At 36.6% G+C, this 25,960-nt stretch overlaps 1 protein-coding gene and 1 long non-coding RNA gene across 7 annotated transcripts in view; one reads left to right on the top strand and one right to left on the bottom strand.

Annotated features, from left to right (window-relative positions):
• crb1 (crumbs cell polarity complex component 1) overlaps positions 1-19,555 on the top strand; it is a 55,533-nt gene extending 35,978 nt beyond the window's left edge. For 2 of the 6 annotated variants that reach the window (XR_012397416.1, XR_012397417.1), the window contains 3 exons: positions 104-230; positions 15,975-16,602; positions 16,804-19,063. Coding sequence is in view for 4 of the 6 variants with exons in the window: in XM_068216320.1 (XP_068072421.1) it covers positions 104-230; positions 15,975-16,193 (346 nt within the window). In the remaining 2 variants the exon portion in view is untranslated. 6 annotated transcript variants of the gene reach the window in all.
• On the bottom strand, positions 3,111-4,905 carry LOC141380330 (uncharacterized). Its single transcript, XR_012398201.1, has 2 exons — positions 4,763-4,905; positions 3,111-4,599 (listed from the first exon to the last, which is right to left on the bottom strand). It is a non-coding gene; the product is annotated as an uncharacterized lncRNA (long non-coding RNA).
• Positions 19,556-25,960: the final 6,405 nt, after the last annotated feature.

Here is a 25,960-nt window from a genome sequence, read left to right as displayed (position 1 = left end):
AATATTCAGTGCACTCTAAATTTGCTCATGACAGAACCAATTTTGGAATGAATTTTACAATGCTCATATTCACAATCAAAATTACTATATATTTGTCGTACAGGTGTGAACTAGAACTTGATGAATGTAGATCCAATCCTTGCAAGAATGGCGGCTACTGCCAGAACATGGTCAACAGGTTCCAATGCGTCTGTGAAATGACTTTTGCCGGCGAGACCTGCGAAGTGGACGTAAGCGACCTTTACTTTTACATGGCGGCTCTGTTTTGGCAAAACCTCTTCCAGTTTCTCTCCTACCTCATTCTGCGCTTAGACGATGAGCCAGAGGTAGACTGGGGTGACAACGAGTGAACAGAGGAATGGAATGCTGTTTTGATAGAGCTTTAAAATTATGATATGAATAAATATTTTTTAATTACAATTATACACACATTAAGTACGTGTATGTGGCGGAATTACAAGACATGATTCTTAACTAAAAACACAAACCTGGTATGCATTTTGGTAACTTCTTTTGGTAAAGTCTTTTGCGGGCTGTTTTTTTTTTAAATGGGTGTCAAAATGCAATTTTGAAAATACAATTATCATCTCCATGAATATTACAAAAACACTGGCTTCAAACACTGAAGTCATTATGCATGTACTGTCTGTCCCTTCAGGACTTTGTGATATGCAAAAATATATATATTTTTTAACATTATGAATTCACAGTAAAACTCAAGAGTTGAAGCAAATTATGCCATAAGTTTTAGGAAAAGGAGTCAAACTTCTTAAAGGTCCCGTGAAGTGCTTTGAAATGTACATTTTTATTTAATGTTTGATGTTTTATTCGACGTTTGACCGAAACATGAAGAAAGGGTGTGACATAGTGTAGCTCCTCCCCCTTTGAAGTAAACTGTCAATAGCATGTTGTATTACCACCACACTGCCAGCAAGAGTGGTTGAGCTCAAGTGCATCAAATGAAAAGCAAATGAGAAGTGTCTTGAGGGGGATGAGGCATGTCAGATACATTTGATTGGTCAGGACTTGTTGAGAAACTGAAGTATGAGACGATGTTAATAAAAACCAATGATCCATTTAGGCGGAAGTGACGAACTGCAAGCATTACATGTTTATATTAGTTCTTATACATCTTCTAAACGCTAATTTTGTTTCTGTTTTGAAGAACACTAGCTTATAGATGTCATTAAAATACTGATACGTCTAAAATAAAAACATAATTTTAATTTCACAAGACCATTAAGTCATAAATATTTTAACAAAATGCCTCAGCAAAATCCTGGAGGGACAGGTGTGGTAATTCACAACCAAAGCAATAATAGTGGACTACTGGATTACATCTACACAGACGTTTAGTCTTTCTTTACAAAGTGACATCGCCACCTACTGGCCTGACATGCAAAAGACAGCCATTTTAGACCTAATCCCAATTCTAGCCCTTAGCCCTTCTCCTTACCCCTTATTGTGTGCGTTGTGTGAATGGGTAGGGGTTTCTCAATTCCCTTTAAATTGAAGGCATAGGGCTAAGGGGAAGAGCTAGATAGCCCTTGAAATGAAGATTTTTCAGTACCACATTCGAAACCATTTACCCTGTTAGCGCGGTTTGTTTGACATCTGTGAATCGCACTCTGATTCGCACCAAAACAATCAGTCCGAGATCACTGTAATGAGGTGGTATTTGCTCGATTGAACTGAACTCTGGAACGGATTGATTGTAGCGAGAAAGTGTTACAATACGAGCCCGGCTATATCACAGTGTTTTGTGGATATATAATAGGATACGTAATCTCCCGGAAATCGCGCGTCTCCCTCCCGGTCCTCAAATACATCGCGCACCCATCTCACCCCTCCCCACCGCATCCCTCCTCGCTCTTTCGGTCTCTGTAATCCCTAATAACCTGGGCTTGACATTAACACTCGACAACCCGCCAAATGCGTGTAAATGTAAGCTGTGGCGGGTTAGACAGACATTCCTACTAGCCACTTTGACTGTTTGAAAATAATGTTTATATTGTAGTTTTATTACAAACAGGATTTGACAACAACCATGGCTCAATATTCGTGCAAATGTGATCTTAGAATCGAGAAACAGCACGACTGACAAAAAAACTGATTGCATGAGCAAAAGAAAGCAGGTGAATACGCAATGAGAGGATGATCACTCATGCACAGCTGATGTGATGCCTGCAAATGTTAAAAAAAAAAAAAAACCTGTTCATGTGCAGTTAACTGCTGATCTGGGACCTTTAGCCAGGTCAGATTACTGTGCATATTTTAGATATATGACAATAGTTATTTTTTAAATGTAATTTAAAAAAAAAAAAAAAAAAGATCAGGTGTTGAACAAAAAAGTGCACGTATACAGCTAAATTTTCTTTGTTTTGACACATTTAAAATTTGTGGCTAAAAAATAATTATTTATTTATTTTTGTTGTGGTCGGAGATAAATTTGGTAAATCCTTTTGAGCCCTGAAAAGTCATGTGAAATAAAAACTGATTGCAATTGCAACACAACCCATTTGCTCCTGCACATTGAGCAAGCTCATACACAACACACACAAAAAGTGTAATGAACAAGCGGCATGTGGACAACACAACATCCAAATCAAAGTCAAATGTACGCATATAGAATATATTAACAAAAGTGTGGCTTGTAAAAATGGCGAGTGGCTAGTAATGTTGGAAATCTACAAGCCACAGTGGCTGGTGATCAAAAAAGTTAATGTCAAGCCCTGCTAATAACTTCTGTATAGCAGTCCCACAACATTCTGACACTCAATGACACTCGAATACCCTGTCAGAAAAGTTTAGTTGTTGTTTTTGCGTTTCTACATAGATGATTTTGACCATGGTGTAAATACACAGTACAGTTACAGTCTTATTGCCACATTATAACATGATATTGTTGCCTTCAGTGATTTTCTGAAGATAATTACCAAAAAATAACACAACTGGAATAACTACAACAGTCGTAATCGTCTATCACATATGAAGCAAGAGATGATACATGATGACGTGTGCAGGTGTTGTAGAGAGAAAAAGCCCTCCCCCTTCACACTCTGTTTCAAGGGCCAAGGAGAAAGGGTAGGGGTACCAAAATAGAATTAGGATTGGGCCTTTTTTTTTTTGACAATATCCTCTTTTTTGTTTTTAGTACATCTCCATCATGAAAATGTATCCTGTATATGTCAGTCTGTTAATAACAGCCAGTATTATTGTATGGTGTATTGCATATTTACTGTATCAGGTCTTTAGATGGCACAGCAGTGAAACCACTTCGTGCCTTAAGATGACTCAGATTTTATAAGTGAAACTGTGCCAGGCTGCACATTATTTATATAGTTTGACAGTGTTTAATTCAAAGATTTCTATTTTATTGTAATTTGTGCGATAAGAACGATTTCAGGATAAAAAGTTTAGCATTACATACTATTTACAGTTCATAACAATTAAATAATACTGCAATTTTTTGCTGTACGATTCATTTGGGGAAGTTTAAATAATATAACACCCACTTTAAGATCTTTACATCAATTTTGATATCTAATTGCGAGCATCTTGCAACTAAAGTGTACCTTCAACACAATACCAAGCTTAATCATAATCATTTCCTTTCCATTTTCCCCATTGATTTCCTGACTTCCATTCCAGATCTTTGTTCTTTCGTGTCTTAAAATCACACTCAGCACCGCTTTCTCTTCTGTGATTGTTTGTACTGTACATCAAACTGAATTTGTCTCAGTAGTCTGTCGTGTTGCCATGTGTTCATCTGTCTGTTGATCTCCAGATTGTGTACATTGTGTCTCTGTCTCTCATTCTGTCTCTAGATGAACGTCTTCAAATAAAACACTTCTCTCCATCCTATCCATCATCAGTGTGTTGTTTGTCCTGTTTGTTTGGCTGTCTGTCTTCTGTCATTACACATCCACAGAGCAATACAGTGGCACATTGGGAGGGTTTTTGAAGAGGGTTGCCAGGTATTTTGATAGACAGAGCCACTGAAGGATATGGCAGACACATAAAAGACATATCGCGACTGTAAAACTGATGGCAGGTGTGTTGAGTCAGCAGTTTGTGTGCAATCCTAACACTATGGGATGTTGAGAGCGGGCAAAAAAGTGTGTACTGTGCAAGTTTGAAACAAGTTGGAGTTTTATTTCCAGATGCAAGTTACAGTGTATCCGCTGACAGATTTACTCAGAGTCGAGGGTATACTGGATATATCGGTGAGGACAGAGTTTGCAACAATCTGGTTTACAATTTACCTCAACATAAACTTTTAGGTTATAACAACTAGCATAGATGCTAATACTTTTACCAAGGGTTAGAGCCACCCTAAATGGAAGACATGTCATCATTTTCTCACTCGAATGTTCTTCCAAATTAATATGACTTTTATTCGTCTTTGGAATGTGAATTAAATTATTATTTTTATTGTTTTATTGATTCTGAAACATTTATATTCATACATTAAAAGTGTGTTAGTTGAAATTTTGACTAAAATTAAAATGTATTTTTTTATGTACTATTATTTATATGCAGTAGTTTATACATATATATATGCACATTTCTAAACATAATAGTTTTAATAACTCATCTCTAATAACTGATATATTTTATCTTTGCCATGATGACAGTAAATAATATTTGACTAATTAGGTTAACTAGGCAGGTTAGGGTAATTAGGCAAGTTATTGTATAATGATGGTTTGTTCTGTAGACTATCGAAAAAAAATAGCTTAAAGGGGCTAATAATATTGACCTTTATATTTGGTTTAAAAACTGCAAAACTGCTTTTATTCAAGCCAAAATAAACAAATAAGACTTTCTCCAGAAAAAAAAAATTATTTTCAGACATACTGTGAAAATTTCCCTGCTCTGCCAAACATCATTTGAGAAATATTTTAAAAAGAAAAAAAAATTGAAAGGGGGGGCTAATTATTCTGACTTCAACTGTGTGTGTATGTGTGTGTGTGTATAGAAAGACAGAGAGAATGAAAGAGAGAGAAAAAGAGAGAGAGAGAGAGAGAGAGAGTGAGCAATATCACACGAGTAGCAGTGCAATGTAGCTGTATATTGTGTATATCAAAGGTGTTGTCTTAATGCCCCACCAGTGCTGATGTACAGCCACATCGCACTGCTACTCATGTGATGTTGCGTTTATACAACAGTTCGACAGCATATTAATATGTATAAAAAAGAATAAATAAATAAAATGTGAATAAAAAAGCCTGAAAAGTACATTATGTTGTCCAACAGCAGCAGTATTTTTTTATTTTTATATATTTTTAAACATAGTACAAGAGAATACATCTCACAACAGTTATGAACATAATAAAAATAAATAAAATAAAATGAAATAAATAAAAAAGAAAAAAATTTAAAGGGTGCTAATAAATCTGACTTCAACTGTGTGTGTGTGTGTGTGTGTGTGTGTGTGTGTGTGTGTGTGTGTATAGAAAGACAGAGAGAGAGAAGGAGAGAGAAAAAGAGAGAAAGAGAGAGAGAGAGAGAGAGCAATATCATAGTTCGCAATACAACAGTTCGACGGCATAATAATGTGTATAAAACAAAAATCAAACACTAAGAGTCTCAAAATCCTTTTGTTTGAGGAACTACTTTCTTCCACCATGTATTCACATCTGCAGCTGACATCAGAACAGCAGAAACCGTTGCTCATTCACCAACGACACTTTAGAGCTACTATTTAAGCGTAATGAATAAGCGTAAAATAAGCGATGACACAACAGGTAATTTTACTCACATTTTAAAATTATTAGGCTGAACAGCCTGAAATGTCATCAGTCTACAGAGATTCCCCAGTATTTCTCTAATATTTCACAATAATTAACCCGAAAAAAGCCAGAGCAAAGCAAACACTACCAGACTCTGTGGTATAAATACAGCACTACAAAAGAGAAAGATCGACTTAGAATGTCACTTACCTGATTTATAATGATTTGTTCAGCAGTAGTTTGAAACTTACGCTGAGAAAATGCTGTTCTTCCTTTAAGGACTTATGCACTCTGTCACCTTTTTGTGGCAGGATGTCAACGATCACTTTCTTTGGTCTGCTCAGACAGGCTGATGGCGGCCAAAGCACTGAATCCGATGCTCTGAAATGATAAATATTTAAAATAGACACTATCCTTATAAATAAACTGCATAGTTGTAATGTAAACATCTACATTCTCACCTACAAAGCATCAAAAGTACATTATGTTGTCCAACAGCAGCAGTATTTGTCAAACTGTAGAGTGTACTCTGCTTGTCGCTGTATGTGGGTGGAGTAATACATAAGGGTGAAGGGGCTGAATGAGTGCTGTTATTAGCAAAATATCGCACTGCTATCAGCTAATCAAATTCAGGAACCAGATAGAACTGTTGTAGATAGATAGATAGATAGACAGACGGACGGACGGACGGACGGACGGACGGACGGACGGACAGACAGACAGACAGACAGACAGACAGACAGACAGACAGACAGACAGACAGACAGACAGACAGACAGACAGATAGATAGATAGATAGATAGATACATTTTAAATAATGTTTTATTTTTAAAAATAACATGTCTTCAAAAATTCTAATTCAAGTATTATGATCAAAAAATCATACACTATTTATGTTATAAAATATTACATGTTTATCCAAGTAATTGAAATAGTTTTACTATACTTATAAAACTGTATAATTTTGACACTTTGCAAACATCAGACCTGCTTTGATTCAAATTAAAATTGACAACATAAAAAAGCATTTAAATTAGAAATGTCACATGGATCCTAAAAGGGAAACTCGTAGCAAATATTAACATTTGAATATTTCAGTTAATTTGATCATGCAAAGCATATTGTAAGTAAGTAAGTCTGAATGTAAAAATAAAAGTAAATGTAATCTCCTCAAGCTGTGGTTATTTTGAACCGTGAGAGCAGTGCTGGTAAAGACAGTTAATCCTGACTAACAGGATTGCTGCTGGTGAGAGGATCTAACCTCACGCTGTAAGATACATCACAGCTTCACACACGTCTGCTGGTAAACCAAAAGGAGAATTCTGACGCCATCTACATGTTGAAAGATGAATATGGAAAAAGAGAAGCTCAGTTAAAATGTACACTCTCTCTCCTCAACAACAACAACAACAACAAAAGATGGACAATGTTGATGACTCATCCTGTACTGCACCTGTCCCTTTCAGATCTATTATATTGGAGATCTAGTATTTAGATACTTTATAAAATTAAATTAGCATGCAGATATCTATGCAAGCATAGATTTTGTTAATACTAGGGCAAGGCAAGTTTATTTTTATAGCACATTTCATACAAAGTGGCAATTTAAAGTGCTTTACATAAACATGAATAAAAACTATTTGTATAAGAAAAATAAAAACTAAAAGTGAAAATGATTAAATACAGATTAAATGTTAAAAGAGATTATGAAGCAATAAAAAAGAAGAGAAAAAAATGTTAGTGCGATCTGCCGGACGTAGCACAGTGCTCATTTAGAAAAGCCACAGCTAAAAAGATGTGTTTTCAGTCTTGATTTGAATGTTAGAGCACATCTGATCATTTCTGGAAACTGATTCCAGCAGCGAGGGGTGCAGTAGCTGAAAGCTAATTCACCCTGTTTTGACTGAACTCTTGGAATTTCTAAATTATATGGTCCTAAAGATCCGAGGGATCTATTAGGTTTGTATTCAGTGAGCATATCTGTACTTTATTGAGGTCCTAGGCCATTTAGTGAAATATAAACAAGTAGTAATAATACTTTAAAATCTATTCTGAATGTAACTGGGAGCCTGTAAAGACCTGAGGACAGGTGTAATGTGCTCTGATTTTCTGCTTCTGGTCAGAATCTTGGCCGCATCATTCTGGATGAGCTGCAATAATCTGACTGTCTTTTTGGGAAGGTTGGTAAGGAGTCCATTACAGTAATCCACCCTGCTGCTGATAAAAGCATCAACAAGTTTCTCACTGGAAACAAAGCATCTGATTCTTGAAATGTGTTTGAGATGATAGTATGCTGATTTACTAACTGCTTTGACATGACTACTGAAACTCCAGAGTCACAATAAGATTCTTGACCTTATATTTTGTTGTTTGACCCTTAGTGCCAAAGGACACATTCACCTTGAGAACCTCATCTCTGTTCCCAAACGCAATGACTTCAGTTTTCTTTTCGTTTAACTGAAGAAAGTTTTGGCACATCCAATTGTTAATTTTGTCAAGTAACATACTAAAATAATAATAGTATAAATAATTGTAATATTAAATAATAATAAAAAATAATAATAAATATCTGTGACTTCTTATCTCAATTATTATTATTATTATTTTATAACCCTTTTATTCACTCATTCATTTTCTTTTCGGCTTAGTCCTTTTAATAATCAGGGGTCGCCACAGCGGAATGAACTGCCAACTTATCAGCACATGTTTTACGCAGCAGATGCGGATGCCCTTCCAGCTATCTTTGGAAAAATTATTATTATTATTAGTATCAAAATTGTTTTTCCTTTAAAATATCCAGCAAATTTGACAAAAAAATTATAATAATTAATAATTAAAAAAGAACAGAAAATAATAATAATATTTATAAAAATATATGTAAATAATAATTATTATTACTATTATTATTATCTTTAGCCTCCTTGTTAGAGCAACTGACTTCCATAAAATGAATTCCCAGCTCATCATGGGTTGGATACAGTAGGACCTGTGGGTTACAAGTGGGGGCTTGTCCAGGATAGGAGTAATGTTTAGGGGGTGAGTGTAATGGCGCCCAGTTAGGGAAGTGCTATACTTTAGCCTCCTTGTTAGAGCAACTGACTCCTATACAAAAAATCACATGTTCGATCCCAGCTCAGTGTGGGTTAGGTGGATAGGAGGGTTACATGTGGGGGCTCGTCCGGGATAGTGAGGGTAATGGAGGCCAGCTAGCGAAGTGCTGTGCAGGTAAACCTGACTTATCTGACCTTAAAAGTTGCTTTAGTGGCCATGGTCTTTAGCAACCTTGTTAGAGCACCCGACTCCCATAAAAAGAATCGCAGTTTCGAGGTGCAGTAGGACTGGTGGATTACATTATTATTATTATTATTATTATTATTATTATTATTATTATTATTATTATTATAAATATAATTACTACTACTAATATTATTATTGTTATATCTTTTATTATTATTATTATTATTTTAATTCAGGAGTCTGCCTTTTGTCACAATTCTGAATTGAAATATAAATCTCACCTTTTTCTTCAAAATGAGATGTAAACATGCAAATATGCGCTTCAAAGTTAGCCAAACTTTGAGTTTGTATTCTGAAAAGAAAAAAGTGCGTATGATAATGCATTGTAACAGAAACAAGCCAACAAGACAAAATTTAACAAAACAACAAATAAAACACATCCCAATCTCACCTCACTTGTTTAAAAGCGGAGTCTGTCAACAAAAGAAACAGCACTTGCTTCATGACAGAAATCTGAATGAAAAAAAAAGTCATTTTATCTCCAACTTATCTCACAGTATAACTTTATCTAGGTTATCCACGCTCAAATCATGAATCATTTACACCGTTTCCAACCGTTTTATTACCAATGCAACGTTTTTTTTTTTCAAGCTTAAAATAGCTCATTCTCACAGAAGCGCGGCGACAGCTATAGGGAAGCCGCGCTGCTGTTGAGGGCCAGTGTTTTTCTGACTGCTGAAGCATAAATGTGTCTCGGTGTGAGGAATCTGTGGCTCTGCCTCTGTTTCCAGAAACTTTTGTGTCTTCAGAGTGACAGAATTGTGCTTGGCCAGCAGAAAAAGACACAGCGGCGGCTTTCAGTGCGAAATGCAACTCAGCAGTGCATCGCTGCGGGTCTGAGGAGCGAACGGGGAGAAATATATCCAGAGAAACTTACCGCAGTGACAGGGTCGTTTGTCTGCTGGAAAGTCTGGCTGTCTTTGTCTTCCTCACACACAGAAACACGGGTGATGAGCTCCGTTTCTGTGGCCGTGAGATTTTCTCCTGTCTCTGATGCGGCTTCAGCAGATGGAGAGACGGATCGGGTTCTGTTGGGCTAAATTTGGTCGTGAAGTTCAGCCCTGCTATATTGTTCACTGATTCTAGACACTATATACAATCTTTGTTATATAAGGTAGCACATTAAAGCTATTGTAGAGAATTTATTTTTCTGTTTTTGTGCTGGTTAAGCTCTTTTAAGGATAAATAAATGAGTAAAGTCGCCAGTAGGTGGTGACAAGTACCTGTTTTTATGAGTAATTCAGTCATGCCATGCATTCAAATAATTCATTCAAAAGAGCTGATTCATTTATAAATGAAAGAACTGAGTGACATACTTGACAAAGTCAGCTAGCACATTGTTATGCTGTGTTCACACCAGACAAGGAACGCATGGATAAATCATGCTATTTACGCGTAAAATAGACGCGACAACATTAAAGTTCACTTACTTCATTCGCGTGTCAAAATCTGCTTCATTCGCGTGTTAAATTCACTTCATTTGCGCGTCATATCCGCTTCATTCGCTCGTCAAATCTGCTTCATTGGTGCGTCAAATCCGATTCACAAAAGAAGCGTATTCGCATCATGGGCGGGGCTTCTGTCTGCCCAGTGACTGTAGCTTTGTTGCTAAATGGCTAACATGGATTTTGTTAGGACAATAGCTTATGTGCTTTATGAAGGCTGAAAAACAGCGTCGATTCATTAGGAGCCGTGTCTGAGTCCACTAGATTCTTCCAGAGGTGCACCCAGCTCTGTGAGCTCATAAACTCCTCTAGAAACTTAGCCTGGATGATGGAGGCATTCAGCGGTGTTTCTGACTGAGCTGAGCCCAGTTTAATGAACTGTTGTCGGTGTGTGCAGGAGGATTTTCCCCCGGGGACACCAACAACAGGTGAAACGTCATAATCACACCCTAACAAGAGCAAGCTCCTGATTGGTTAATGTGGCGCGAATGTCGGCTAAAGTTCAAATTTTCGAACTTAAGTGAGTTGCGTGAAACGCACGTTAAGCGCGCAAAAGGCTCAATTTGCACCATGTCATTCGCACGTATTACTCCGCAGGATGTTTATCCGTGCCTTTGTATTCACTTAACATGTAAATCACTCTCGCTCAATGCTTCTTCCGCGTCTGGTGTGAGCACAGCATTAAAGCTACAATAACCATATTATCACTTTGATACAAACAACACAATCTCAGTGCAATTTATAACTTTTTGATTTAGTGGCTAATTCGTATAAATTCCTATACGATCTCATTCATACAATTTAATATGATTTGCTCATCCCCTAAATTCGTATGAATTAGCCACTAAACTAATAAAAATTTAAATGAAATACGTATACAATAATATTTTTTAAGGTATTACATCAGGGGCAAAATCTTAGAAATGAGGGGTTTTGTGCTGATTTGGGTCTTTAATAAGAAATAAGTAAGTAGTAGGTGGCGACAAATACCTGTCTTTATAAGAGATTTAATTATGCCATCCATTCAAATGATATAAAACACAAACTCCCTAAAATGTGTAACTTTTTGATTTAGTGGCTCATTCATAGTGGCTGTATGAATTCATTCATTCATTCATTTTCTTGTCGGCTTTGTCCCTTTATTAATCCGGGGTCGCCACAGCGGAATGAACCGCCAACTTATCCAGCAAGTTTTTTTTTACGCAGGGGATGCCCTTCCAGCCGCAACCCATCTCTGGGAAACATCCACACGCACATTTACACACCCTTATACACTACGGACAATTTAGCCTACCCAATTCACCTGTAACGCATGTCTTTGGACTGTGGGGGAAACGGGAGCACCCGGAGGAAACCCACGCGAAGGCAGGGAGAACATGCAAACTCCACACAGAAACGCCAACTGAGCTGAGGTTCGAACCAGCGACCGTCTTGCTTTGAGCACTACCTACTGCGCCACTGCCTCGCCACTGTATGAATTCGTACAATCTAATTCATACAATTTAGTACTTTCCTCATCCCCCAATGACGGATGGGTTTAGGGGTGGGGTTTGGTGCCTAAAATTGTACATTTTCATATGACTGAACTCGTATGAATTCTTACGAATCAGCCACTAAACTGATATAACGTCAAACACTTACATTTCCTCATGAGATCAGGCTGAGATAAATATATAAATACATATTACTGCAAGTAACAAACTCCCTAAGCATACATTTTGTTGTAGGAAAACTGAAATTGCTTAATTTTCTTATAATATTTTAATAGTCTATTACAAAACACACATGTATAATATACTAACATAGTAATTCATTCATTTATATTTGTTATGCACCAATATGGACATTTTGGCATATACCAATAATTTATTATATTTTGGAAGTTTATAACTTGTATTTAGTCCAATAAATAAACATGATATTAGCCAATAAATTCAATTATACACATTTTTCTGAGCCCAATTACAAAAACACGCCCAAGAAATAAAGTGGACAACTGATTTCATCTTAAATTTAATCTTAGCCGACAGCTAGCTCTCTGTAGCTCTCACATGGTCACCCACTGAAGCTAAGCAGAGCTGTGCCCGATCAGTACCTGGATGGGAGAGGACACGGAAAAGCTAGGTTGCTGCCGAAAGTGGTGTTAGTGAGACCTAATGCCCCAGTATATTGATGGGGACTCTACACTACTCAGTGAGAGCCGTCTTTCGGACGAGACGTTAAACCGAGGTCCTGACTCTGTGGTCATTAAAAATCCCAGGATGTCCTTCAAAAAAAAGAGTGGGAGTTTAACCCCGGCATTCTGGCCTAATTTGTCCACTGGGTTCTGTCCATCCTGGCCTCCTAACCATCTGATTTACTGGTGGACTGGCCATCTGGCAGACCGGGCAGTTTCCCGCTGGGCCAACATACTTTTTGGGCCGGGCTGATCATCGTCTTAGATCTAATCGGCCCATAAAAGGCTTAGCAACCTATCGTTTTTTCTGCCTCATTAAACGATGCTGTGATCTGTGACTGTCTGTAAGTAAGATGCCTTATTTTCGGACAGACAGCATGGAACACTCTGCAGCCCATTGGTTCTTTTCTTTATTTACATTGGGCTGGCCCAATCACAAACTCCTAGTATTTTGGGCTCTGTGTGAGCATGCAACGGCTGTGTGTATTTGTCAAAATAGTCGAGAGTCAGAGAGAATAAACGGAAGGGAGGCGCAGAGAAATGGCAGGAAACACACTGCTGTTTCATTTAGTGGTTTTGAAAAGTTCTCCGTTCATTCTAGTACACTGCTAAAAACGCAAATCAAGTGACCACACACACTCTGCCAAGAGCTGCAGCCAGTTTTTCAGCTGGTGCTTTGAGCATAAACCCCATGTAGGAGTATAGTGCATGTTGCGGACAGTTCATCAAAGATCTACTGCTGGATCTCATCTCACTATTAGTGAGTTAGTTTCTAAACGTGATATTGAATTCATCTTGATGTCTCTATCTAATGACTCTTCTGTCTTTTAATTTACTTGTTCCCAGGTAACTCTGTTTTGGCAGAGTGCAAAGATAAGCTCATATATTTATTTATGTAACCATGTACACTGATTCTGCACATTGACTGATTGCTTGTCTTAATCGTATAAATATTACGTTATACTTTTATATTGGGCCATTATTGATTATTAAAACTGATATTCTGCAAAAGAGATGGGGTAAAGTTATTTTCAATGAAAATATAAGAAGGCAGTTATATTTAAGCCTTGTTTTGTTATAAATATGCAGAGTGAAGATGACGCTCATATGCAGCTACACGAGGCTGTTTGGTGTCTGTTAATCATAATATCAAAATAAAACTAATTTCCTTATATTATGCTTACATTGTTAAGATAGTGAAACAGCAAGCAGGATGAGGTAAATGAGGTTATAAAGTACACTGTTCCCTTTGAAGATTTACCCATGCATCAGCAGGCAGATTTTGTTATGTTTATTATTGAATATAGGCTGAGTGAATAGTGTATTGAATAAGCTAAATTGGCTGTAGTGTATGAGTGTGTGTGTAAATGAGTGTGTATGCATGGTTTCTGATACTGGGTTGTGGCTGGAAGGGCATCTGCTGCATAAACATGCTGGAATAGTTGGCAGTTCATTCCGCTGTGGCAACCCCTGATAAGGGACTAAGGCAAAAGAAAATAAATGAATGAATAGTGTATCTTTTTAGAACTGAACAAAACTTTTTATGGACAGTATACAGAAATTTATTGAGATTAATGTCTGTATTTATTTAATATATATGGCTTTTGTGTTTTTATAAAATAGGAGTTGATAAACATATTGGACATGCACAGATAAATATGCATTTTGATTGAATATAGTGGGCTGCTCTGGCCCAAAATGCCAGGGAAGATTTTATGCCCCAGTCCAGCCCTGGACTGACTTAATCACTCCACCAGTCAGCTGGTGTGCGGTCTGGCACAATAAAGCTGCCATCACGTCATCCAGGTGGATGCTCTACACTGGTGGTGGATGAGGAGATTCCAGCACAAAAACAAATGTGTAAAACACTTTGAGTGTCTAGAAAAGCACTATATAAATGTAAAAAAATATATATGTATATATTATTAATATTAAAACCTCAAATGTGAAAAACACTTTGAGTGTCTAGAAAAGCACTATATAAATGTAAAAAATATATATGTATATATTATTAATATTAAAACCTCAAATGTAAAAAAAGAGGACATGTTGTGTGTATATTCACAAATTTATATAAACATTTTAATTGTGATGTCCTATTTCCCACTGCAACATGTTTCTTGAAATAATCTGTAATTATATATATATATATATATATATATATATATATATATATATATATATATATATATATATATCCACACATACATTTGTGATGACGATTACTTTGAAAATACACTTTTATCAGCTGATACTAATATAACAATAACAATATATTGAACTATAAAAAAAATCTGTCATTTTACTTTTTTCCAGCAGCTGGGTTGCCGAAAAAAAGTAGAATAATAGCTATTAAATTACAGACATTTACCATAAAATAACAGACAGTAAATTTCAGAAATGTACTTAAATTAAAATGTCTTTTATTTTACGGTAGTGGGCGAGGCAGTGGCGCAGTAGGTAGTGCTGTCGCCTCACAGCAAGAAGGTCGCTGGTTCGAACCTCGGCTCAGTTGGTGTTTCTGTGTGGAGTTTGCATGTTCTCCCTACCTTGGGGCGGTTTCCTCTGGGTGCTCCAGTTTCCCCCACAGTCCAAAGACATGCGGTACAGGTGAATTGGGTAGGCTAAATTGTGGCTGGAAGGGCATCCGCTGCGTAGAAACTTGCTGGATAAGTTGGCGGTTCATTCCGCTGTGGCGACCCCGGATTAATAAAGGGACTAAGCCGACAAGAAAAGGATTGAATGAATGAATGATTTTACAGTAAATGTCTGTAATTTAAGAGCCGTTATTTTTCTTTTTTTTCCCCGCACCCCAGCTGCCGAAAAAAAATAAAATAAAATAAGAGTTAAATAATGTTTTTGTTTGTTTTTTACAGTGTGACTATTACTGATTTTTCCATTCATTACGTAGTTTAAAACATATATATTGAGGGGAATATCGCATAATATAGAAGCTGATCAATTTAAAGCATTAAAGAAAAAAGAATTTATCAACTGATACCAGTATGCACACCAATCCTTAATAATGTGCATGAATAATGTATATGTTTAGATCTGAACAGTGTCTTTAGGTGTGGTAACTGTGATATAAATGTTATAATCGACTCCAGTGCATTGAATTATGAGAAAATAATGCACACCCAAGGTTTGTGGCAGCATCACCTCCTCAGGAGTGCATTATTACGGCCCGTCATCAGTTATTCCATTGTTAGCTCTGGGCATTCGGACCCAGAAAGTGTGACATCATTAAGTGGATTGTTTTAAAAATATTCTTCATCGTTTCTCATCATCACTAATTGTTCTCAATTTGCTTTCCTCCAGCTGAACGCAGAGAGTGTGACGTCTCAGCTGTTGCTCTCCATCAGCCTGGTGTGTGTGGTTCTGCTCTTGGTTGTTTTTGGTGTGACCACAGCTCTGGTCATTGCACTGAACCGAAGGGCCACACGGGGCACTTACAGCCCCAGTCGGCAGGAGAAGGAAGGCTCAAGGGTGGAAATGTGGAACATTGTACAACCTCCACCAATGGAGAGACTCATCTGATGCTTTTTACAAGACGGCGGAGAAAAGAAAGTGCTTAATTATGTGGCAGCTATAAGAGTTGGACCATTTTTGATAGGACAATCTTCCACATAATGGATGTTTAATTTATAATAGTGTGTAATGATCGCCTGCCATTGGTGTAAAATACCTCTGAAAAGCTTTAGGATTCATTGATTGGTGAATTGTGAAGTGTTTTTTTAATAATAGACAGGTGCTTCAATGCAATGCTGCTCAACAATCACGGTTAAATAGAACAAATTTAAGAGTTCATGAGCAATGTGATTTCAGGGTGGATAATATTTTTCATCTGGATGCATCAAGGTGTATTTTTTATGTGTTCCTGCTGCCGGTAAGCTGTAAAATTGACATATGGAGGGGAAAAAACACTACACTTCTTTGTAGAGCACAGGTGTCAAACTCAGTTCCAAAAGGGCCGCAGCTCTGCACAGTTTAGTTCCAACCCTGATTAAACACACCTGATCAAACTAATTAAATCCTTCAGGATTGTTTGAAACCTACAGGTAAGTGTGTTGGAGCAGGGTTGGAACTAAACTGTGCAGGGCTTCGGCCCTCCAGGAATTGAGTTTGAAACCCCTGATTTAGAGCATAGGTCTCAAACCCGATTCCTGGAGGGCCACAGCTCTGCAGTTTTGCTCCAACTCTAATCAAACACAGCTGATCCAAATAATCAAGGCGTTCAAGACTACTAGAGACTATTAAGCTTAAGATGTGGTTAAGATGTGAGGTGGTTGGAGCTAAACTATGCAGGGCTGCAGCCCTCCAGGAATTGGATTTGAGATGATTGATGTAGAGTTTTTTAGGCATGTGCAATGCTTAAAGGGATAGTCCACCCAATAAATGTATTACCGTGTGCTCCACTTGTTCCAAACCTGTTTCAGTTTCTTTGTACTGTTGAACACAGATGAAAATGCACAGTCCTGAAAAATGTTGGGAGAAAAACAGGCATTAATTTCCATTATATCATTTATTTATATTATAGATGTCAATCACCAATGCTATCCCACGGAAATTCGTAACTTTTTTGATTTTAGTGGCTAATTAATATGAATTTGTACAATCTCATATGAACAATTTAGAATGATATGCTCCTCCCCCGGTGATGGTTGGGTTAGAGGTGGGGTAGGGAGCCACGCCACCTTTTTAAAATAGTACAATTTTCATATCACTGAATTCGTACGAATTAGCCACTAAACTAACAAAACGTAAATGACTTGTTTTCTCGTGAGATCAGGCTGCAATGACTCCCCCCCCACCCACCCCCCCACCCCCCCCCAGCATTCTTTAGAATTTTGTTTAGAGTTCAACAGAAGAAAGAAATATAAAAGTTTAAAGCCACTTGAGTGTGAGTAAATGGACAGGAAATGTATATTTTTGGGTGAACTATCCCTTTAACAATTTAAAAGCTGTTTTAGTCATACATACAGCTGAAACCAGAGGTTTACATACACTCTAATAAAAGTAACAACCATTTAAAAAAAAAATGTCTGATGGTAAATCATACTAAACATTTACTATGTTAGGTCTGTTAAGGTTTACCAAATGATTTACATTTGCTAAATGCCAGAATTATGAGAGAATTTTTTATTTTATTTTTATTTTTATTTTCTACACAGTCAAAAGTTTACATACAATTCCTTGTTTTTTTTTTTTTGTTTCTTTTTTTTAACTTCGCTTTTAAACTGTATAACTTTGGTCAAATGTTTTGGGTATCCTTCCACAAGCTACTCACAATAGTTTGAAGGTATTTTGACCCATTCCCTCTGACAGAACTGGTGTAACTGAGTCAGATTTGTTGGCTGTGTTGCTCGCACAAGCTTTTTCAACTCTGCCCACAAATTTTCTATAGATTTGAGGTCAGGGCTTTGTGATAGCCACTCCAAAACATTCACTCTGTTGTCCATAAAGCACATTTTAACTAAATTGGCAGTATGCTTAAGGTCATGGTCTGTTTGGAAGACCCATTTGTGGCCAAGTTTTAATTTCCTGGCTGATGTCTTGAGATGTTGCTGCAGTATTTCTACATAATGTTCTCTTTCATGATGCCATCTCTGCTGTGAAGTGGACCAGTGCCTCTTACAGCCCCACAATATGATGCTGCCGCCCCCCATACTTCACAGTTGGGATGGTGTTCCTAGGCTTGCAAGCTTTCCCCTTTGTCCTCCAAATGTAACACTGGTCATGATGGCCAAACAGTTCAATCTTAGTGGCATCAGACCACAAGACATGTCTCCAAAAATGATTCTTTTTCCCAATGTAAATTAACAATTTGTAATCTGGCTTTATTGTTGATTCTGGTTAGTTGATTTTCCCATGTTGTCACAGAAGGAAGCAGTGTGTTTGAGGCTTTCCTTAATTACTATTTGACAGTTGTGCCTCCAATTAACTCGAATGTTGTCAATTAGCCAATCAGAAACATCCAAAACCTTGACACCATCATCTGAGCTTTTTTAGGGGCATAATAATCTTATTGTATGTAAACTTGACTTTCATGAAAAGTTATTACAATTTCACAAAAAAATATCTCCCCCATTATTCTGCTATTAAGCGTAACAGAAACACATTTGATAATCCTAACTCACCTAAAAGAGAAAAAATTTAGTCACATTAGCATCTGACTTTTTTTTAAATAGTTATGTGCCTTTTTATACAGTTTATGTAAACTTCTGGTTTCAACTGTACGTGCCATGAACATTTTCTTGTGTACATAAGTGTTCTTTCCTCCACTTAAAAAAAACAAAATTTTTCTCAGTAAATAAAAACTTGAATTTGTCAGGTTAATGTTAAGAAAATGATGGCTAAGGAATACTGTTTCCACATCTGAATATAAATAAAAGCAGAATTTTTTTAAATCTCATATTTCATGTCTACTCCACCCACTCATCCTAAACCCAGCCCACCAGGGGAATAAGTCCCTCCCACTTGGAGGTCACCCAACCTACTTGCAATGTAATAACTCCGACTTGGAGGTCTCCTAGCTGCAGCGATACCTACTTAGGTCTTTCAGTCTTCTAATGAGCTGATGATCTGAAACAGGTGTGATTGTTTAAAGAGACATGGGAAATGTAGTCCTACAGTAACGTGGTTATTAAACACTGCTTTGAATCGTGAGAAAGAGCAGTCAGATAAAAAGTTAAAGTTACCTTATATTTGTCTTATCCTGTGGCAGAAACAGACTTCCATATATAGCACAGAAACACAAACACTGATGCTGTACAATTTGCTGCGCTTGTTCCGTAAACAAAAACAAAACGTGTAAATAACTAATTTGTGTTGAAAAAATACTGTGTTAATTCACACGCACCTTGTTGAGGTCAAATAAAGATGGAAGCAACCCTTGTAAGGACATATATATAATTTATTTGAGTTCACAGTGCATACAGTGGTACCAGTAGTTCCTGTAATAACACACCAGACTGACCTAATTTGCACTTGAAAACAAAATAACTGCACTGAGAGCATGCGGTGGAGTTCAACCATCCAGCTTCACTCACTCCAAAGCACTTCAACCACCACAAACTAAACTGTACCGAAGAACATTCAAGAAAAATCAAGCACGAATGGTGAGTAAAAGATTATATGTGTAACGAAAACATTGTGTTGAACATTCAAAAGCGCAGTTTGGAGAGTCCAGTGATTCAGCTACAGCAGCTCTATAGTCAACTTACGAAAAAGAAACAGATCAAAAAACGAAGAGCGTCGCAATACTATAAAGTAAAAAAGTGAATGGCCAAGTGTGCACATGCATCTTTAAAAGGATTCCCAGCAGCACAAAAAAAATACTAACTACACAACAGAAACGCACGTCAATAACGAGCCTATGTAAACAGCAAAGATTGAACAAAAAATAAATTTGGGTAGCATTTTCTTTCCTCAATTTATATGGTTACCGTCTAGTTTCAAGTAGTGTTTGGATTTAAAAAAAAGTAACTGGTGAAAGAGTGAACTTGCAAAAATAATGACATTTTGAAGTACACCTTTTCAAAAACACTTGGTAGTTTCTACGGCAACGTTAACTATGACCAGATCCCAAAATAATGCTACAATTATATTAAATCAAATAAAGTTTACTTTCCTAATTAGCAACAAAAAATCAGAAAGAAAATGGGTTAAAAATCTTCGCAAGGCAAAATTCTAGCTAATCAGAATTTTCAGTCGTTACATTATTAAGACATGAAGTCATTCAAAACACACTTAAGACATGATTGACAACAATGATGCAAACCGTACATGTTTTCCAAATACACAGTATTAAAATGAACAACTACAATAAACATACAGTGAAAATGTACAACTTGATAGCATGTGGTCTTTCTGAGATCCTGCTTGAGTGGTTTTGTACCGAGTAATGGTTTTATTATTATCCACAAACCTATAAACAAGGGGTGCCCAAACTCTGTCCTGAAGGGCCTATTTCCTGACGATTTTAGCTCTAACTTGTCTCAACACACCTGCATGGATGTTTCCAGAAAGCCTAGTAAGTGCCTAATTAGCTAGCCCAGGTGTGTCTGATTGGGGTTGGACGTAAACTTTGCAGGACACCGGTTCTCCAGGACCGAGTTTAAACACCCCTGCTACAGACAGATTAGTATAGGTAAAGTTTTCTGACATTCAGTATTTCCGGGTGGTTTTAAAACAAGTACCTATATCTATATATACACACTAAGGAAGCCTATGTTTGGTTAAAACTAATTTGTTTTTGTGTGATTGCTCTGTGAGTGTGGTTTAGTTGAATAAATTTAAACACTGCCATCCGAACAAAGCAACTGTACCAAGCGCACTGAGAAGCTGGGTCTCAGTTAACTTCCAGAAACTGAATTAAAACGAATCCAACATGGACCAAAAATATCTAAATGGACCAAAAACAGGACATTGTGTCTCTAAATGTGATCATAAAAGAATAGATAGCTTTTTTTTTTTCTCCTCGTCACAACATTGGCCAATACAGTTCAATAAAGGTGTAATCTTCATTAAAGCGCGTGACAGAGAAATTCCAGGTTTTGTTTTGACTTATTAGATCTTCATGAGTTTTATCCCAGATGATTAAAACACCATGCTGTATTCACACATTCAACAAGTATGGATTGTTTCGGATGCTTGTCAAGTTTTGAAAACAAATGCAACAAAATCCACTTGATTTTGTGGATGCTAAGCAAACCAGAGCTAAATTGCAGAGCCTCCACACATGACAAGAAAAAAATAAATTTAGGGTGCAGTTTAGTAATTTGTTCCCTTGCTCTACTAGAGTAGACAATATTTTAATTTGATCTCTTAATTTACAAAAGTGCGTCGACAATTTTTTAATTAGTTCCCTTGATTTATTAAATTGTGCACTTGATACACTCATTCATTCCCTTGTTGTAAACAATTTATGCAAGATCGATCAGTAGGGCCAGACATAATCTGCGGACGTTTTTTGCTATTTCTGTGCATAATTTTATAAAAAGAAAAAAAAATCTGTGGATTTATGAGGAGGAATGATTTTTTGGAATATTTATTTAATGTTTATAATGCAAATCCAATTAGATCCACGTTTATAGTCTATCGTATAATATATCAACTAAAAGAAAAAAAATGACTTTACAAAAACTGTATCATAAAAAATTATTTAATGAACATTTTCATTTTAGTTAATATTATTACTGAAATTATTTTAAAAACTGAATAAATATAAATTTACACACATTTACACAAGTAAATAAATAGACCCAATGATGGCCTCAAAATCTGTGGAAATATTGTATTTCTGCGCACGCAGATTCCATATGGGACTACCGTTCCGTCGGTTGAAGTTATGTGTGGCCTTCACACCTTCGTTCAAGGTAAGTCGTGTGTATGAAATAATAAACTTGGGTGTACTTCTTGTTCGTGTATTATACTTCATGTTATAGTATAGTATAGCATTAGGAATTCTGTTTAATAAAGGCAATGATTATCATTTTGTGCACGATTTACCTAGAATGCGGACACAAAATATTAAACTGTGCACATGATTTAGTAAATCAAGGGAACAAATGAATAAATCGTACTCATGCTCTAATAAACTGAGGGAATTATTAAAGAAATTATGCCCATGATTTATCCTTTTTTTGCATGTCATGTGCAGGGCCCTGTACCTAATCTATCATTTTCTTTTTGATTCAGATCAAATGAACTGAACTAAAGAATCTAAATGACTACTAAAGTACCTGTGAAACGTTCAAGCTCTGCTCCAAAACCTAAACCGGTTGTGATTATATTATTCTTATTCATGCAAATTCCAGGCATTTCAATTCTGTGTGAGAGTGTAAAAAGTTTGCATTGGGTTTAGGTTGATGGACTGCAATACTGTCGACCTGTTTTTTTTTTTTTTTCCCTCTAAATTTATCTGAATTATTACTAATGTGACCGTACTTTTATCAATAGGGTTTCCTCATGCACAAGATTCCCTACATAAGTTAAGGTACATTCATGCTAAAAACAATAACTATAATGGTAACTTCAGATATTAGTGTGTTGTTAAAACAAGATCACTCTGCAGCTCTGTACTTTCACTTTAAATACTCAAATTCTTTAAAGGTGCCATAGAATGCAAATCTGGATTTAGCGAGGTATAGCTGTATAAAAAAAAAAAGTTCAGTACATGAAAATTGCATAACGTTGGCCTGAAACACCATTGTTTCCTTGTTCTCATCTAAATCCCGTGTGTAAAATCCTGGTCAAAAACAGGCCAATCGGAACCAATATGCACACCCCTAGCAGCATTTGATAGGCCACAACATTTCCTAATAAGATTAAAACAAGAACACATTTTTAAAGTTTATCTAAGCTTGCATTAGAATTACTATGCGCGTGGGATTCTTATTTTAAAAATGGTCATTTATTGATGAAGCTTTCAGGTAATGCAACCAGGCATGGAGCATCTCTTCATAACAGCTCGTTAGAAAGGCATAAGGTCTGTTTGACTCTATCCTTTGTTAGCTTAATGCGTATATTATGAAATTTGCACATTTGTTTGTAATGAGGCAACAAACAAATGTAGACTGCTGAAAAATAATGCACATTTATGCATCGTGTCATCTCACTCAGCTATCTGTCATTTTTATCAAATAAAAGGATGATAATAAACTTCTAAACTTGTATATCTATGAGGAGGTTGATATTTAATTCCTACCTGTTTTCATAGAAGTTAAAACCACAAAACACATACTTTGCATATATATCTGTCGACTCCTTTTGTTGAGTATGACTATAATTAAGAGTAATTAAGGCAAACTTTCATATTTTATTTACTCTTTCTAACTAAAATAAACTTTTGAGAATGTGGTACAATCTGAAAACGTGGTAAAAATCAGTGTGCTTTTCTGTTTTTGGATTGCATTTCAAAATCTTGCGATTGAGTTCAGGGAAGAGGGTGTGCAGTTCAATCTGTGATTTTTAAAACAATATTGGTTGGGTTTAGCGAAGGAGGAGGGATCGGTCGGTTGGTCAGTCAGTTAGTCAGTTGACAGCAGTCTCTGATGGATAGAAGTGAGAAGAGCAGGCATGATTGGCACTCGCGAGAGAAATTTGAGATCTGCAAAAGCATACACAGCGGCCTCTGTTGGATTTGCAAAAACAAAAACTGCAAAAAAAAAAACGTAGCTCATAGGAAGTATTTTGCACTCTCCAGAAATGTATATAAGGGGTACGTAAACGGATTCGAACATTTTAACAATCGATGCACTCCATGGCACTTTTAAAGTTAGATAGTCTGGTTTCTGATTGGCCGTCAAATGAGAATCTGTATTGCTACCATTACTGTTATCGCCAATAGTATAAACTGTTATAGACAGGTTTGGACAATAGTCTAAAAGAGGCTGTATGTGAAAAAGAAGCAGATGAACTCAATTAAGGCACAACCTTACACTTAAATACATTATGGGGGTACATTTCATTTCTGAAATTCCCTTAAGTTGATTGTTAATACCGTACACGTAATTGCGACCTCCCATTTACATAAAATACCATATAGCAATGTGGAAAAAACAAAAAAACTAATTTAAAAATAAAATAAAAAGTGGCACCAACCTGCATTTCATGTCATACAATAATAACTCACACTTTTTAAATACACGTACCTTTAGTTTCGACAGTGTTACAATAGACCCTAACTACTCTTATTTGGATTCCCTGATCCCTCTAAACCAGTAAATCATATGCATTAGAAGTTCTACACTAACACTGACTGGGACTTTGCATAGCTTTGATTTGTTGGCATATAGTTTTTCCAGGACAGCTTTGAGCCTAACCGCGACACAGAGAGAAGTCTAGCTTGATTCGAGACAGAGGTCCTAAAACTCTGAACGCTTTTACAGCCATATCGTTACCACAGCGGAGGGGTGAGGAGAGTCATTAAAGTGTCCGACAGCATGGCACGTGTCCTAAATCACTCTGCCCAACAGCCCAAACAATTCACCAGCCACTAAAGAAACAAGTGCTGGATCTAATGACCGCTTCCTGTTTGTTGCGGCAGTAAAGCTTTGAAGGCCACAGCCACAGCTGATATGAATGAGTGAAACAAAGGACAACGGTAAACTTTTCTGTAACTAAACTATGAGTTTGATCTTGCTAGTCAGTAATGAGGAGGGGTAGTTATGTTCAAATATCTACAAAACTAGCAAGTTTCTCTTCGAACCACCATGGCTGAAGTTACGTCTTTATCTATAGTCAATTTTCACATCTTAAATACCTCCGTATTGTATAGTAATTTAATAACGGTGCATGTCTGAAGTTATAGTAACAGTTGGAGAACAATACGCCGACTATCCCATGAGGCCGCAGGATAGGATTCATAAATGCAAGTGAAATGACACATTAAGATTATTACACACATTCATACTACAGAACGCACTTGTTTGAAGTTTCCAAAGTTCGCTGCTCATCGAATGTAGCAGTTATGCAAGCGTTACGCTATTTTAGGATGTAGGGTAATAAAGATATTGGAATTTGGTGCCAATTGATACTGAAGTTTTAAAAACATCCATTTCCCACAAACATTTGAGCGCTGTTAAGCATGTTCTTAAACAGGGGTGATTTGCCATTTTGTTCACAAGCTCAACAGAAACGACTGTGATTGGCCATGAAGGTAATCGGTTCACCGAACTTACCGCTGTTTCCAGAATATAACTACAGACACAGGGACACTGGAGCATTTCAAATCACGTCTATAAGCTGACATTCAAGCGATCCACAGATGAATCGCAGCTTTTTTGAATGATTTTTTTATTGATTCAGTGTACACAAATATGACTTGTTTGAGGGGGGGCTCGTCCGGGATTCTGGCTTTTCATTAAGTGCATTATTAGATTCTAAAATTTTAAAGGTTTCTTTTTTTTTTTTTTTTTTGAAAACGAATTGAATTTATATATAATGTAGCCGCTTTCACCCGCATATTTTTATGCGCATTTTATAATATTGCATTAAAAAAACAGCAAGATGAGCATATATTTTAAAAATACGCATAACAAACTTTTTTCTGTAACTATAGGTAGTTGTAGAGGGATAAACCTTTTAACCGATAATATCAAATGCACATAAACTAAAATGTCAACTCATTTAGCGAATCAATTCTAGTATGCGCTTCAAACAGATCATGTGATGACCAAAATATGCGCGACGGGATAGCATTAATGGACTAACCGACAGACTCACAACATTGTACAACATTTTAAATGTTGTTTTGAAAATTCTTGTTTTAAAAATTCTTTGCCTAGGCAAAGTGGTTGAGT

This window comes from Danio rerio, chromosome 22 (assembly GCF_049306965.1).
Source record: "Danio rerio strain Tuebingen ecotype United States chromosome 22, GRCz12tu, whole genome shotgun sequence".
Lineage (NCBI taxonomy): Eukaryota > Metazoa > Chordata > Actinopteri > Cypriniformes > Danionidae > Danio > Danio rerio.
Note: the sequence above shows the minus strand (reverse complement) of the source record. Positions and strands in the feature narration are given on the sequence as shown.